We start from the raw sequence: 18402 nt of genomic DNA on the forward strand, positions 1-18402 counted from the left end.
CCATACCCTTTTCTTCACTCCAGTTAAAGAAAAGACTTCTGTGAAGGAAATGTGACTCATTCAGCAGCTTGTAGATCAAATGACTCACTGCAAACTGAATGAATAAAACAACAACATTGTTCTCAACGGTTTTTTTGCCACACATCTGAGTAACTATAATGTGATTTCCCATGAATGTTACACAATAACTACAGCTTCAGAAATGGGTTGAAAAAAATACTCAGAATAAATTACCCAGTCACCTGTATCAAGTTGGGTGTGGCCAATGTGTGTGAATTTCATTGTACAAATAAATTCTCACTAGAATAACAAAAGACAAATACAATAAAAAGCTAGAATTCAACTAGCTAGGTAGAATTCAACTATTTTGAAGGTGAAATTAAAATGTATGTTGACATTAAACTGAAATCTAAGATGTGGTGTTCTTCAACCCATGCGTGTGACCTGCTAGACATTCAGAGGAAGTGTGTTTTGTGTTTTCTTGATTTTTTTTTTTTTAAAATTATATTTTAAATTTTAAAATCGTCTTTTAAAAAAAAAATCTCTGAATTTCTCCCAAGCAAGAAAGATCTTTCTAGGTTGCTTGGCAAGTAGTAAAATTTTAATTCATCAGAATTAGTGGGAAATCAGAGTATAAAGATAATTTGTCCTCAGTTTTAAGATTCGGGACAGTTCAATTTGCTTTGAGACTTTTTTGCATTTACTCTGGAGTTCAGGGATTCTTTAGAGTGTAGGAACCCATATTAGTAGGAATTGAGTCCACAGAGTGTTTTGTAGAAATTAACAGCAAATTCTATGGAGCCATGGCCATATTGCCACCACAAAAGGCAAATGTATATAGATTTTAATTTTTTTCTCAGTTTCAACACAGGAGACTATAATTGCCCTCTATTCCTTAACTGATTTTTCCTCCCCTCTATAATTTAATTGATTTTAAAATGTACCAAAGGAAAATCACAACACCTTTGCATTTTAAACATTGTAAATAATTACCTGATTTCAACTGGTTAATTAAGCAATTAGTAACGAATGTAGGAATAACTCAGAATACAAAATTATTTATGTAATTTCTCATTATTTTCTTCTAAAGGTCCTAAGTATTATATGAATGTGAATCTTTCTGTGCTTAAAAATCACTTTTATCCATCTCTTACCCCAAGATTCATGCTGTTCACATGAATGGCTGCCCTCCTGTTGTCTTATGACTTTCTTAAGCATTGATTAGCTGTCACTTTATTGTGCCACCTCAGTTTGAATATTTGTTGGAATCATTTTTGTCTGGCTTCTGCCCTCTGATTTGGCATGGGTAACTCTACCAAAGTATTAGATGTGCTTTTTCAATAACTCGTAACGTAATCGAAATGCATAGGGCTTCAAAGCACATCAGGGCACACAGAAGCTTTGGATTTTGATAGCGCATAAATTTATGGGCATGTTTAACTCTAAAATTATAACCTTTAGCATGATATGACAGAAAATATGATATTCTGATGAAGGACTTGGATTTACAACTCAGAAGGTAATTTACAGTGTATGTAAAAGCATGTGTGTATGTGTCTACATACTCACATTTATATCTATATTCATATAAACACAGCTTGTATGTGAGCGTAAGAAAAACCTTTTCTTGTTCTCTCAAATAATATCTTTAATCCTTGTTTCTCTCCAATTTACTTTTTTCCCCTTAAAATTCATGTCTTCTGGAGGCAGTTATTCTTTTCTATAAAGCCAGGTGTCACTTTGTTTTTCTATTCAATTTAATATATTGCACCTGTTTCTCATGTTCCTTGAAATGAAAGCTCTTCAGCGTGAGGATCTTCTATTTGCCTGGCAGAGCTTACCTGTTATGCAATATCGTGTACACTCATAAGACTGCATGCATCTTCAAAAAAACCCCCCCTTTTTTTTTTCATTAAGATGAAAAATGCCTGGGCTGCCCTAAGAAGATTACACAGAGTAGCAATAAATCCTTGAAAGCAGAAGTGGTTCAGGCAACTGGTGAACCGATATTTAGCTCTGGGAGTACTGGCTGGAGAAACAGCTTGATACACTTCATCAAGCACCCATCCTGTCATTATTGTCAGCTCAGTTGAATCTGGATGCCCAAGAGGTTGGAGCAAAGCATATTTAGGACTTTGTGCTCAGGTCGAAAAGTGTCGGCTTTCCCCAGTTCAATGACTATTCACAGGGGTAAGGGTCTTCCGCTGCCCTGACAGGTAAAATTTGGTCTTTAGAAGAAAAGAACAAGTTTTGATTTGTAGAAGAAAAAACTAATATATTTTTCAGTAACTCTTTCTGTTAATGCTTTTTCCATGTTTTACAAATGGATCTCGACCTATTAATGAGCAATTTTTTATTTGCAGCTAGCCACTCTGGATAAATTAAGGGAATAAGTTACTCCAGGTGAGGTTCTGGACTGATTGTGTTTATGAAGAGATCAGAAAATCTTAAAGTCTTATTTTCTTAGAATAGTCATTTACACTGGCAAATCATTTTGAGTAAGATAGGACATTAGGAAAGGTTCTTCACTGAGAGGGTGGTCGCTCACTCCAACAGGCTCCTCAGGGAAGTGGTCATGGCACCAAGCCTGTCAGAGTTCAAAGAGTGTCTGGACAACGCACTTAGTCATATAGTTTGGTTTTAGGTAGTCCTTCTAGGAGCAGGGAGTTGGACTTGATGATCCTTAAGGTTCCCTTCCAACTCCAGAAATCTATGATCCTATGATATTTAATGGTGGTATAGAGATAAGTTATACAAGATACTGTCATACTTTTGTACACGATTAAGAGACCTGAAGTGAGTTGGAAACGGAAGGATTTTTTGTGACCTAGAATTATTTCCTTTTTAGGTACTCTGTAAAACCGGTAATAAGACTTCTAAACTGTGGACTCAAAGTGGCAACCAAGGTCCCCAATGGAACAGAGCAGAAGTGTTCTTAGGAATTCGTTCAAATTTTCAGGTATATATTCCTATATTATATGCTCTCTAGACAGCTGGCTTTAGGTATTTTTATATTATGCATTCTTCAACTCCTCACTTCCCTTTTTGCCCCATACACATAGAGTACCTCCACTTCTGAATAGCAAAAGACATCTTTTTGGCTGGCTGATCAGTTATCTGAGCTGGACACAAGGTTTTGGAAATTTCTCAATCCCCTTCAATCTCGGACTGATATCCGTTTTTAAGATGGAGAATCCCTTCTATTCTGGAATCCAATTCAGAATAAACTATTCCACTTCCTTCTCCTTAGTGTGTAGCAGTATTACATCTGGTTATGAAAAAAAGAGTCTTGAGCGTGATGTTCACTTTGAAATATGAGCAGATTCTGAAGCCTCTTAGAGATACTTAGTCATGGGTATGCCATGCTTAGTTGTAAACTTATAAAAAGACACAGACAGCCAGGAATGTATTTAAAAATGTGTTATGTTCTCTGGTACTTCTGTCTTGGATGGCTTTTAATGAAACTTTAACATTCTTTTTATATTAATGGGAATAACTGATGAATGACTCAGACTAGCCTTTTTCATGCTTACTTAGCAGAAGTAAGTGGAAGCCTTACTATTAGAAGTGGGGATTAGTACCAGTTTGTGTTGCTCATTTTCTTTCCCTTTTTTTTTTTTTTTTGGTACTTGGTTGATGTTAGAAGATGGTCCTTCAATAACTATAGTGACAGATCTGTACGAGTAGTAGTACAAACTTTCATAGGACTGCGCTACGACAGTAAGGACTGACCACTTCTTATTTCAAGATTTGCAAGGACTGTCATAGTCTGTTATGTTCATTTTGAATGTAAAAGCTTTTATATACCTTAATGGTGTCTTACTGTAATAGCTCTGTAATTTTTATTAGGTTGTTTTCAGGGCAAAACGTGGTGTCAGTTACATGGGAGACGTGGCAGTGGATGACATTACCTTTGAAGATTGTTCCCCTTTGCTCATCCCAGGCAGACCTTGCACATCAGAGGAATTCACATGTGCCAACATGTACTGCATTCCAAAGGATAAATTGTGTGATTTTGTAAATGACTGTGCAGATAACTCAGATGAGAGTCCTACTATTTGCAGTAAGTATGGTAGTTTTTAAAATCTAATTATCATAAATAACCATGCTTGCTGGGAATTGTTATTACTTGAATGCTGTTGGCAGCTCATCAGCTAAGAAAGCAAACAAGAAGGTAATAATTTAATTCTAGTCCTTGGTTTTTAAAGATTTTAAATTACTATTATTTAATTTGAAATCATATTATAGAAAATGAAAAGAGCTGTTAGTGAATTTCTTAAAATAACTCAGAAAGCAGCTGTCTTTAAAAGCAGAATAAAATTCTCCTGCTTTCCATATGAAAAGAATGTATTAAGGCTGAAAAAAGTACTTCAAACGTAATACCTTGGGATATGAGGGACCTACCTCCTTTGATATTTTGAGGATTGTCAGGTGTCTTAGCAAATCATTTTAATCTGAATACTGTACAATTTTGGTTTTACAACAGATATCAAGAAACAGCATCTGTAGTATCAGATTCAAAGAACCTTGTTTCATATCAATTGGGTTCTCCTCTGGAGAAATGGATCACAATAACATACTAACACTTTCTTTTTTCTAGTACGATGGTGGGAAATGCTCACACAATGAAATCTGCCTTGTTTGGTACTGCATGAACACTTGTCTCATTTTTATTGAGATTATGAATACACTTTACCAAATTGTCAGTGAATACAATTCTATGAAGCAAAGGTATGCTGATATCCTATGAAGCTAAGGTACATGGCAAAGGGATTGTGTTTTGCAAATTATTTTCATACTATTAAATTTCTCAGTTGTTTCCAAGCCAGGAATAGCATCTCACTAAAGCACGTATGGACCAGTTCAGATCCTCTGTAACTAAAAATGAGGGGTATATCAAGTTGGAAATTCTCTGTCGAAAAAGATTCTCATGTTTCGGCTTTATTTTCTGAAATATTTAAAAGCTGTTTACCCATGACTTTTTTGAGTTTTCTGGGTTGTCTGTATTTCCCATGAAACATCATCGGCCAAGTAAAGACTGAAGTATCAGAGGCAAGATGGTTCAAAGAGGCTGATGAGATTTAGTTTTGCAATGCCCTAAAGTAAGTATTTCATTCTCATTCTTCATTGGAAAAGAGGTGAACTGACACAGTCCCACAAAGAAAATATTTTCTTGTAAAGTGCTTTTTTTACTTACTATTTTTAAGTTAAAAAAAAAAAAGGAAAAAATTATTTAAAAAAAATAAGAAAATAACTTTCCTGACTGCTTTTTAACAGGAATTTTTATGATGAAGTATTAAGGAGCCTTAAGAGCACAGGGGTCATTACTGCACTGAAACTTTTGTGTCAACATGGATTTTACCTCAGATAAAAAATTCATGCCATTTCATAATGTCTAGTTGTTCTTTAAAATGCTTGGTGACCAATTACGACTTTCTTCGTTAGGTCTGGGAGTTCTTTATTCAATAGCATTTTCAATAACAGTGTCAGGAATTAGACTAAATTTTCCTTCTTTTTTTTTCAGTTTTGGAATAGGTGTGCTGCTTTAAATCTCTACTATATTCTGGAGAATTTGAGGATTCTTTTATTGGCGCTGCCTTTGCCTTACATATTTAATAAAGAAGAAATACGTAATATAGCACTTGCTGAAAATATGTCTAACATAAAGATGCTAGTTCTGTTTTCACAGCTTTTTCATGAGGCAGGCTGCCTCTGAAGAGAACATAATGGTTGGAAGAACATATTTCCACTCTTTGTTGAGGTTTTTCCATTCCTTCCAGCCATCAGAAAAGAGTTGTTTCCTCACTGTTGAACCATAGAACTGTAGCTTGAAAATCTCAAACTCGGAAGCCTGAGGAAGGCTTTAGGAGGGCAAAGCATGGTAGACCAAAGCATAGGAAACAAGAAATGGGCAGTTTTGCAAAGGTATGGCAAAAAACTTTAAAAACCATGAAAACTGCAGCTGCAAGACATCTCCATAGTACCTTTTCACAGTAGGCCTTCCTTGATTGCAAGCTCTAACTGTAGATGTTGTTTGCTATGTGCACCAAGAGTCATCATATATTAGTTAATGAAATCTTTCTGCACCATGTTGAAAGAAACTAATCTCTAGTCTCTGTAATATTCCCGAAAGTCCAGAATGTTAATAGGACTGTGTCACACGATGATACTCCCCAAGACTAATTAGAAGTGTCTAGACAAAGCCAGTGCTGCTGAGATATAAACTGTGACTCATAAAGCTGTTAAATTACTGTTGAAAGATCTGGGCCTTGGTTTTGCTTGCTTTGTAGAGGGCTCTTTTTAGCTACTTGCATGATGGCAGTGCCATAACATAAGTACACATTTTAACAGATATACTGATTTGTCAAATGTTTAGAAATTATTCCATTAGATACTGAATGAATGATCCATGCTAAGAGGTTTCTTTAAGTATAATATCATTGGTAATATTTTCTTACTACAAGTATATGATAACAAAATACCACAACAGTGCTGGAGAGGTAATGTATTGTAACGCTCCTTCAACCTTGTTTAGAAGCTGTCAAGGGTTGTCTTATGCTGCTTGAGGTTATCACTCTATCAGAGGAAGGTCTGTGAGGCAGCTCTGATTAGATTGTGTTGGGCGTGACTCCTTGAAGCAGAAAGGGTGTTTTATGAGATCTAGTAAACTTAATTTTGTAGAAAAGGCTGTGAAGCACTAGTGTCTTTCCAGTCTGAAATATGGATTAACGCTAGTGCAGGTGACTATACTTGGTAGATGTTTGGTTTTGTGTGAGCTTGGTTAATGTTTGGTTTAGCAAGCTCATCAGTGTTCTTCTGAAGCAAGTCTCTCATTCCTGTTTATTATTATTTGGTTTGCATTGTATTATGATGATATGATTTATTATGGTTATCGTTTATTATGATTTGGTTTGCATTGTAGAATGTGCTCAAGTACATTTCATTAGAAAATAAATTGAAATATGAGCTCTAGGAGGACATCAAATGTATTCTAACCACTAGTGGTCATTCAGCCCACAGGATCAGTCTATACCACCTCAGCCCTCTTTCCTCCACTGCCCCCCTAAATGCCATCAGGTCCTCCCCATCAGGTGTTTTGTTCTACAGATCTGCTGCTATAGCTCTGTACTTCTTGTTCATCTAGGCATAACTGTTGGGAATAGTATGACTTAAAATAGTTTAAATTTTTCTCCATTTAATTACTTGGTTTATTACAAAGATTCATTAAATCTTTTGTGATCAATATAATATGTTTCGTATACTTACTGTTAAGTGTTATTCTTAAATTATTAAGCTCTCATCCAGTAGATGTTCAGCAACCATGTGTCACTGCTCCACAGACAAAAGGATTACCTTTTCTTTTGTACTTCATTACTAAGAGTTCACAGCTCTTCATAGAAGTGTCTCCTACCAAAGATTTAATACTCAAGGCCACAGTCATCTGCTGTAACTTCTGTTTCTAAGCAGGCTGCCTAAGTTCTCTTTTTCATCAGTGGAGTGACTCACTTCCAGACTGAAGTTCATGTAATTTAAAATCGGTTGTTTGAGTTAGATGAGATAAATTGTCTTCTAGATATGACTATTTTTCTTTGTTGACTATAGAGATCCTACAAGGACATCTAAATTTAGATGTAGTAACACACAATTTATACAGCATTAGCAGGGATGTTCAGTGCTCATGCCTTGATTCCTGAAACATGTCTTTAAAATAAAATGATCAGTTGCATGCATGAATTTTATTGACTTGAGGTGGAATTTGTAAGTAATTGAAGGAATTTAACTAGCATAATGAAATATTAACTAACTAAATGATCATAAGGCAAAAGATGAGAAGTGACAAATTTTATGGACAGTTACATTCAGTTCAGATAATGTTATTAATTAAATATTATTGTTATTAAACAGGTTATGTTTTGCATAAATGATAATCATATCATTTAGCACATCAGGTTTCGGTTTGTTTTTTTTTTAAATTCTTATTTCAGATGTCATCATGTTTGCAGACAAAGGGAAAAGACAGTGAAGCTATTTTTGCAAAACAGTCCATATTTTAAAGACAGAATTTCTAGCTTCTTTTCTACCCTTATCACTTCGACAAAGAAAAATTCAAGGAAGAAATCTTTAATCTGATTTCAGCCTGAAATTTTAGAGTTAGCTGTCTGTATGGTTTTGGTCCATGTGTAGACTCCATGGATTTTAGCTCCTTGGCCTCATTACGAAGGCTTCCAACCAGCTGCTAATTAAAAAAAAAAGCTACTTTTAAGTGGTTGAACTTTATCAGACCCCAGAAGAGGCTTAGATTCTGTTTACATTTTAGAGGAGAGCTTTTGTCATGTCTTATATTGTCAGACCAAATAATCCATACAGTTTCCAAATTTATCTTCAAAGCACTTTCCTTTCCAGCAGTAATAGTAAGAATATTCAGGGCACAGTTGAAAGTCTCTTGAAGGCTCTGCCGAAATTCCAGTTTATTTCAGCAAGTTTACTCTTACTTGGTAATAATTATAATGAAGTTATAGATGCAAAGAGGAAAAAATATACACAGCTTAAACTTTTGGAGTGATGCAATTGACTTAACTTTAATTTATGGGGACATTTGACTCACCATACTGGCTATTTCAAGATTGGAAAATCAGTAAAGAGCATGCATATTGTTTCATATAAAAATCAACCAAAATTATGACAGCTTGATCTTTTTCTAGTCATTAAATACAATTTGAGGAGCGATGTTGTTAATCATTTATGTTTGCGTGTTGGCTAAGAAATTACATGTGTGAATTCTTCTGGAAACATGCAAAAGTAAGCTATGGGTGTGATTCACCTCAAAGTTAGGTGAAACAGAAATGCAGGTGTACTATATGTGTCTGTATGAAGGTGGTGTCTTTATGATGTTCAATACTTTCATTTGGATGGGTTTCCGTTCCCTAAATGTAGGCATTTGGCATAATTTTCACCTGATCTTAACATGTTCCTCCATAAAGTTTTCTGCAGATGTCTTGGACACCCTATGGAGGGCACCAATTGACCTCTGCCTGTAAAACCCAAAAAAGCTATTCAGTTTGACATAAAATAGATTGCTATATCTGGTTGCTTTTATACCAAGGACTTTGGTGACTGTAATGAGAGCACAGATATGTACCTCATATATATATATATATTCAGTTTTATCTTATCCTATTATTATATCCTAGAACATTAAAAATGTTCTGTTTAATAAGATACATGGATATTTTTTTATTGAAGTGTTATTTTTTCTTTTATGGATTTGAGTACTAAGTTGTAGTATAAGAACTTAATTCTTGAAAAAATATCTTTTCATGTGTGTGTGGAAATGTCTTTCAGGTACATCTATTGGGCATTGCAATTTTGAGTTTGATCTTTGTGGATGGAAGCAAGATGAAAATGATGATTTTGACTGGAATCTCAGAACTAGCAGTACTAGAAAAATAGGCGCTGGACCAGCAACTGATCATACATTACAAGAGCCATCTGGTCACTATATTTTTATAAGGAGTTCATTTCTTCAGCTGCCAGGACAGAAAGCAAGAATTGCCAGTCCTATCCTAAGCAGAAGGAATAAAGTCTGCAAGGTATGTGTGGGTACTAGCAGGAGTGCAGAATTTGATTTCTAGATTGCATAAAATAAAATTCCTAAATTGAATAGAGATGATCAGTGAAATATTTCTTGAGGAAAAAAAAACCACTAACAACAAACCAAAACATATTGAGAAGAGTCAGGGCCTGATCTTATTTCCTTGAAATAATAAGAAAACATGTATCTTGTTGCAGGAGAATGATGATGTCTGAAAGTAAATAAGTACTCTGGGAGATTCAGACAAAGTTGACAGTGAACACAGTGTCTGATTTAGAATATGTCTTATGTGGCACCAGATCCGAGTAGCATAAAACTATGCAATGGTTTGTTATTTCATGGAGAAAATGTGTATAAATACAGTAACAATTGGCTTTCAAAGAGTACAACTGCAAGTGGAAGGATGTGTGACAGAAGGCTTTGTCACTGACACTCCTCTAGGGAATGGAGAAAAGTAAGCCTTTATTTTCCAAAACATTACAGCACAGTGATTTGAGTTTGGTGATTTCTTTGCAAAACTGGATTAAAAAGTTTTCTAGTTTTGAAACATCTTTTACAGTCTTTGCTAAAATGGCAACTTGTAGTTTCATAAGACATCTTTAAGGACATATCAACCAGAACCTGCTAGAGGAACAACATGCTGAAAAAGTGAATTTTACAGAAAGTTGAACTATGCGTAACTTTGAAATGGTGTTTTTCTAAATTTTCATAGTCTTTAAGTGTCAAGGCAAAAATGAGTGGTATCTCAGTTTCTAACATGAGTGTCAAACACAAAATAAAACTTTAAACATAAATAGTTGCCAATAATTGCAATTACTAACAAAATTAGTAATAATTCTAAAACAGTAATTAGAAATAGAGCTAATGAAGTATTTACATACATTATTTCCATGAAGAGGAATAGTGTGCATAAATGGAGCTGCTGTGAGAGGCAAAGTGGTACTTTTAGCCTTTGGAAAATTAGCAAAGGAAAATTTATAAAGATAAAAAGATCTAGTGAAGAGAAAAAGAAGGTATTAGTACATGAAGTTATTTGAACATCTGATTTGAGATGAAGGAATTAATCTCTCAAATAATTGATTAAGACCCAAAACTTCATCTTAATGATCAGACAGTCCCTAAATCTATTTTACTCCACTCTGAGTTATTAGAGTTGAAAGGAAGTGTGAAGAACAAGTGGTCTAAGTCATATGCCAGCCTAGAATCTAGGGTGAAGAATTTTGGAACTGCTATAAGTAAAAACAACATTCAGGCTATTATTTTGCTATTATACATGAAGGTCTGTCTAACTTGGCAGCAAGAATGTTTGTTGGCTATCTGCTTTACCCAGTTAAATAAGCTCAAGAGGTCTCTAATGATCTGCCCATAAAATAGCTACTTTGCTCTCCAGCATTTGGAGCATCTTCACTACTGATGGCCACACTTGAAATTCTTACTCCATCCTTTTGTTGGAGACACTGGTCTAGTAACTTGCCTAAGAGATAATATCAGTATGTTTATATTTATAGAAGATGTAAAATTTCATTGAGTTTCTGCCTGTAAAATAGGATATATAATCATTTTACATTAGATTTTTGTCCTCAGTGGTCTTTTTTTGCAAGTTCACCTTTATACCTCTATCTAATAACTAGCTCTCTCAAGAGCATATCTCGGTGAAGAGAAGTAATTTTTTTAAAAGCCTTTGAATTTAACTGATTGTGTGATCACCGCACTATGCTCATCAAATGAAAGTTGCCAGAGACTGAAATAGTCCTGAACAGTTTTACTGTATATGTAAATGACATCTCTGTTCAAAATGTCCACTCATTTGCCTCTAGGTCCATTTTTCTCCTACTCACAACTCAGGAGGAAAATCAAAACTCGTAAAGAGTTTGTCTGAAACTTTGAAGGAGTTCTGCTTATGCTTGAGATTTCTAAGCGTTTCATTTGATTGAAATTCTTCTGGTTGTTTAAAAACTCCTAAAACTCTTTATAGATGAGAAAATCAGGAAGTACTAAACATAAATGGCTTGATTTTATGATCCAAACAAAACTCTACTAATTTTGATATATCAGGAGCAAAATTTAATCTAGCCATTATAAAATATCTTGAAAATTTGAACTCTGATCTCATGTTTTATAAGTTAATTTTCTATATTACCTAAAATACATATTTTTTTTAAAAATTCTACTTACATAAGCTTGGAAATGTTCACTTCTTTCTCTAGAATCATATTTGAAAACAGCTCTTTCTCAACCTTATCTGGTTCTATGCTTTAAAAATAACTTTTCTGCTATTTGGCTTCTACCTATGAAGAGCAAACCATATATGCAAATAAATATAGAATAACTGAGAATGGCAAGTTCACATCTGTGAACTAATTTTATTCAGTATCAGGAATTCCAGTTTTCCAATTTTACTTCAGTGTCAGAAAATTAGATACAAACACAACCAGTTGTTATAATTCTTTTAGTTCTCAAAAATCTATAATAAATTCTTCAGGATAAACCTGAAAAGATTAAGTAGCCAACTGATGGATGACAAGACCCAGAGAACCTTGGAGAGCTAAGACTAGAGAGCTGGCCTATGTTCTGATGCAAAGTAAATTAAGTATGGGAACAAATATTTCACATGCATTGTAATTCAAGCCTGAGTAATGGGAGGCACCTGCCCGGAAAGGGCTTGGATATGTGCTTTAATTTTAAAATTAAATTTGTGCATGACTTATCAAGATGATGCTATTACTATATAATATATCTAGAAATGATGTAATAGAACAGAGGAACAGTATGTTGACTCCAATACATAAAACTATTCAGTGTAATTGAGATAAGGGTATTGCAAATAAATATGAAGTCTGGAAAGTGATGTTGAGGGCTGGAGGAGTGGGGGAGGTATATGAATTCAATAATCATAAAAGAAAGGCAAGCATACAAAATACAGTCTGGTAGTTTTGAAAAAAACTGTAGCCAATCAGGAGCAGCGTGGTGGACAGTTCGGTGAAAATATTTGCTAGAATTTAATTGCAGTTAGAAAATCAAACACAATTCAGCAGTAGTAAAAAGAAATAGAGCTTAATCCTAAAATGTGAAAATCATGATATAGTTTAAAGATATACATACAGATAAACCTCATTTAAAGAATGATTTTAAGAGAAACAGACTAGTTGCAGGACAGGAAATATCTCCATACAAGAAAACTATATTTCATAGAATGGTTAGAGTTGGAAGGGACCTTAAAGATAATCTAGTTTAAAACCCCTTGCCATGCGCAGGGACACCTCCGCTAGAGCAGGTTGCTCAAAGCCCCATCCAGCCTCATCTTGAACACCTTCAGGGATGTGTTATCCACAGCTTCTCCGGGCAACCGGTTCTAGTGTCTCACCACCCTCACAGGAAAGAATTCCTAATATCTAATCTAAATCTCCCCTCTTTCAGTGTAAAACTGTTACCCGACGTCCTATCACTACCTTCCCTGATAAAGGGTCTCTCCCCATCTTTCCTGTAAGACCCCTTCAGGTACTGAAAGATCTCCCTGGAGCCTTCTCTTCTCCAGGCTGAACAACCCCAACTCTCTCAGCCTGTCTTCATAAGAAAGGTGCTCCCGCCCTCTGATCATCTTTGTGGCCTTCCTCTGGACTCTCTCCAACAGATCCATATCATTCTTATGTTGGGGGCTCCAGACATGGATGCAGCACTCCAGGTGGAGTCTCACAAATGTGGAGTAGAGAGGCAGAATCCCCTCCCTCGACCTGCTGGCCACTTCCTTGCACAGGAGACATTCTGAATGTGAACATAATAAAACTTTCAAAAGAATTTTAACACAAAGCCCTTGGTAGCTTTACTAATCAATATTAGAGAAAAACAATTAAATAGATATTTATGAGTTGTTTTTTTTTTTTTTTAAATAATATAGTTATGCAATACAATAGACTGCAGAAGCCTATGAAATCCTACAGCACCAGGTAACACAAAAGGATGTGACTTCATATTTACATGTGTATCATAATATTTGCTATTATGTTTTTATGGCTATAATAAATAAGATAGTTTTCATTCTTTAGAGCTTGTGCTATGCATAAGATGAGGAAGAAATTTGAGCTATAGACATGGTCTCACATATTATAGGATGAATTGCCTTCTTGCAGGGTCCTACATCATTCTTGGAAATATTCTCATAGTTTTCAAAAACAAGATATTGAACTAGATTAAGTATTCATTTAGTCAAATACAAGTATTCCTTTGTTGCTCTTGAATTGAAAATAACTGAGGGAGCAGTAAATGGTGATGACTCTTTGCAGTGATTTTTTTTTTTTAACGTTCTGTTGATCTTATTTCTGTACTTCATAGTTTGTTTTCCCCATTTTTACTAAAAATATAAAATCACTGTTTTCTTATCCAAGGACCTCTTATGTTTTATTTTAGCTATTGCTTTGCATTTCTGCAGTCCATGTAGAAGTTTTGCTGCTGCATTAGGTTAGAGAAGATTATTTTCTAATTGCACACTCTATAACCTAGCACAAACACACTTATAACCAGAGCAGTGTTGAGTAAATTGAAGTTACTTCTCATATTGTGAATGGCAGTGCTCCATTCCCATTTTCTTATTGAGTATTTTCATTCTTTTACATTTACATGCAAGAGTTGTTAAAAAGAAATGCAAGATCAGCTGTCACAGTATTGTAATGCTGGCTTCCGAGTTTGGCTTATGGAATAGCTCAAAAATTTTCACTAGTAAGTCTTTTTGTGTGGATTTTAATTAAATTGTTTTTGAATCGGTAAAATTAAGGGCTATTCTGAATGCCACTAATGATGCTCCATTTAGCAATTAGGGTAAATACAATAACAGAATGTGTCTGAAGTCACCTAGTGTATACTTGATGATATTGTTCTTGGTTACAGATACTATTCTATTACCATATGTATGGAGCTCACATTGGATCATTGGTTGTCTATCAGAGGACTACAATGAAACATGAAAAAATTCTCCTTAATCTTACTGGAAACCAGGGAAATTTCTGGCAGCGGAAGACACTGGTCCTGGGAGGAGATGGAGATGAAGATTTCCAAGTTGTCTTTGAAGGGATAGCTGGAAAAGGTCCCCAAGATGGCATAGCACTTGATGACCTCACGTTATCCAGGGAGTGCTTACCATCCCAGGAGTTTTTACCAGCAGAGCCCACAATGTTGCCTCCAACAGGTATGTTCCTGCTATGGACAAATAGAGTCTGGAAATCTGGATAGAATGAATAGCAGCATTGTTTTCATTTCTTTGTTTGTCCTTCAAAAGAAGAATAGAATGCATAGTTCACTAAAGACATATTGAAACTAGCATGCTTTTAAGTAGATCTTTGAAATTCTAGTAAAATTATTTTATGAAATAATCGTTTGGGTATTGAGTCAACACTTGTGACTCTGCAAGACTTATTGTCCAGCCATATATATTTAGACAATATCCTGCTTAATTCAGTGGGATTTATTTATCAATAGTTGTAAAATACAGTTGTTGTAAAATAAGGAACTAAGAGTGGGACAGAGCCAATATGGATAGACTGCAATAAGGCCAGCATGCTTTAATGCTTTTTGGTTAGTGGTAATTCTTATTTATACTGTTTAGGCACCATATACATCTTGTTCCCATGTGGTGCAGTGCCAGCATTGGTGCAATTATTTGCATCATCCTCAGTTACTGCACAAGGGAAATAAGACTCAGAAAAATTTTACCAAAAATAATAAAGTTGTGTTGGTGATGGATCCCAATAACCCCAAGTAAGAGCTGGTCCTTAAAGCTCTGATGTTGTTCATTACTAATATTTGCTTGGACACAAATGGTAAAGGAGACACTCTTTCTAGTGGAACAGGACAAATATCTGTCCTCCTTCCACATTTATCACCAGAGCTACTGAAATGTAAACCCCTGAAGTGGAACTTAAGAGATGCATTTTGTTCCTGGGCCTACTACAAACTTCCTTCACAGCTGTAGCAAGTCATTTTATCTCACTTCTCTGACTTTCTGATCAATAAAACAAAGTTAATATTTCCCAATGTCAAAGACTACTGGGAGAATGGATCATTAATTTATGAGAGCTGCTTGACTTTGTTACTGCGGCTAATGAGTAGCTTTCCCCTTTAGGGTATCGTTAAGTACTGCTCAGGCACTGGGAAATAACACTGATGAGACTACATCAAGCCTAAGAAATTATACTGTTCGTTGTGCACAAGATAAGCAGGAAAGAAATGAGTGATGTTTTCCAGATATTGCCCATTCCAGTTGCCCATTACAGTACATAGTATTGGCTTCCTACTTCTGTCAAAACAGTCATGGAAATTTACTGCAAATGAGATTGATATTTTAAAGTTTAGCTTTATATGAATGTTACCCCAAGAGGAACACTAGCTGAGATTTCTGATTCTTTATTTTTGATGCTTTCAGACTCTATCCTCTTAATGGCAGATGCGAGTCCCTGTGGCAATGTTAGAAACTTTAAAAGCTTTGGTCTTGATAGTAAAGAATGTTCCAAAACACTTTTATGATCTATATAATAAAAAAGCTACTAAAATCTCAGGAAAAAGCCACCAGAGACTGATTTCTTGTTGTAGCTCATCTAAAATGTACTTTGTGAACTTTGTAGATTCACAACACTTTGAGGTAATGGTCTAAATTCATCCTTATAGCAAACTGTCTTTTCTATACCAACAACTTTCACTTGTCTGGGCAAGAGTTTACATTAGCCACTGAGGGTTTCAACTTACAGCTGCTGTTTAGCCATGATATCTGTTTGGAACATTGCTTGAAACGTGGGGTTAGAAAGCTGAATATGAAATCTACTGCTGCCTACAGAAATGTTCTGAACAGTGGCAAAATGCATCTACTCTGTCCCTCCCAATTGAGGCACACACATTTGTTTCCCCCCTACATATAGAACCATAGAATTGCCTAGGTTGGAAAGGAGCTTTCAGATCATCTAGTCCAACCATCAACCTAACACTGACAAAAAACATCACTAAACCCTATCGCTAAGCACGATTTCTACCCATCTTTTAAGTACCTCCAGGGATGGTGACTCCATCACTTCCCTGGGCAGCCTGTTCCATTGCTTAATAACCCGTCCAGTGTTAAAAACTTTCCTAATATCCAATCTAAGCCTCCCCTGGCATAGCTTGAGGCTGTTTCCTCTTGTTCTATCACCTATTACTTGGAAGAAGAGACTGACTCCCACCTCTCCACAACCTCCTTTCAGGTAGTTGTAGAGAGCGAATGTATGCATATGTACGCGTGTGTATATATGCAATCACTTGCACAGTCTTAGAGAAAATACTGACTTCTCATTCTTAAACTGTTTGAGACTGTAAATTTGGGAAGCATGGTTGAAACATCTCTTCTTGTAATATTTTGATTTTTTTCGTGCTTCTGCAAGAAACCAGCACACACCAAAAGGTTCTATGCGAACAGAATATCTGTTCTAGAGAAAGTATTTCCCTACTGAGAAAATGTGTAACAGGTATTCTGGTCCCCTTTCAAGTGACAATATTAATAGCAAGTTATAATTATTCCATGATGATAAACTCAGGCGTGATTTTGATCATAAGTTTTAAGCCTACTTCTCTCTTATTCTTAAGTCTTAACACAATTATTTCAGTGGGATCTATAAAGCCTAATTAGCATGATAGATAACAAGTTACTTTGTCTAGTGATCAAGAATAAACAGTAGCTGACATGACAAATAAAGATACAATATCCAAGAGAGAAACTTAATTGTTATTCTTAACTTTTTTGCAATAGGATAACGAATTGTCAATAGATAATATCAAAAGAGAAAATCTTGTGTCTCTCTTTGTAAAAGGAGGAAAAGATCCTTTCTGTAGTAGAGCTCTTGCTGTTCTGTTGTGCCAGGCAGAAACAGAGTTGGCTTCATACACATCTTACAGCTTACTCCCTTTGTAATCAATTTCTGTGAAGGATGCTTATATGATTCTGAGCAGTGACTTTTAGGAGAGGTGCAGATGCATCCTGGTGTAAAAGCCCAAGAGGACGACTTCCTTCTCTACGAAGAACCTATGTGTTGGTCAAAAAGCTGCTTATAGCTGTTGGTCAAAAAGCTGTAGCTATGAAGCTATCATCGTAGGTCTGTTATAACTCAGGCAGAGTACAATTGTCTCATTCTGTCCCTGAAGAATAACCCAGGATTGAATCTGTGAGTTTTGAGAGAACATTTGCCTCTTAATAAGGAGTTATAAGTGCTGAAATAGCTAATTTGAGAGCTTTGTTAGCCATGCCAGTATTCAGTGTTCTAGCGCATTCAAAACATGATCTACTGGTTTGTGAACTTGTAAAGACTCAGAGATGTATTTTCAATTTAAAAAAAAAAAAAATCCTTAATTTGGATACCCAACCTCAAATTACTGAGACCTAGTTTGTCACAAAACAGAAATGTCACAGAAGTCTTTCTCAGTATTTTGTCACAGCCATAGATATAAAATTATTTTTTTCTGTATTTTGAAGTTGTCTAGTGTTGTGTGGCTAGGCTTCAAAAGAGGACTGGTATAAGAAAATATTCAGCTTCTGTTGGACTTTCAGATGAAGTTTTGGGCCAGGAAAATATGAGGGTTTTGAGTAGTATTGGGGTTTGGGTTTCAGATCTCTTTGTATTATATTCTGTGTTTCCCTTACCTTCCTTTCTGCATCGAAGAGAGCTGAGTAGCAGAGCTTGCATACAAATTTGTATCTGAACTGGTTATGAATAAATTTAGGCTAGAAGTTAAAAAGGTCTCTTATCTGAAAACCAAAAAATAGCCTTCCGGTAGCAGCAATGGAGAAAGTTACTGATTAT

General features: G+C 35.4%; 1 protein-coding gene across 1 annotated transcript in view; it reads left to right on the top strand.

Moving 5' to 3' along the window:
- MALRD1 (MAM and LDL receptor class A domain containing 1) overlaps positions 1-18402 on the top strand; it is a 246729-nt gene that overhangs the window by 99974 nt on the left and 128353 nt on the right. The window contains exons 22-25 of the mRNA XM_074157371.1: positions 2849-2959; positions 3850-4063; positions 9343-9590; positions 14474-14771. Coding sequence (XP_074013472.1) covers positions 2849-2959; positions 3850-4063; positions 9343-9590; positions 14474-14771 — 871 coding nt within the window. The remainder of the gene's footprint in view (positions 1-2848; positions 2960-3849; positions 4064-9342; positions 9591-14473; positions 14772-18402) is intronic.

The sequence above is a fragment of the Numenius arquata genome, chromosome 12 (genome assembly GCF_964106895.1).
Source record: "Numenius arquata chromosome 12, bNumArq3.hap1.1, whole genome shotgun sequence".
Lineage (NCBI taxonomy): Eukaryota > Metazoa > Chordata > Aves > Charadriiformes > Scolopacidae > Numenius > Numenius arquata.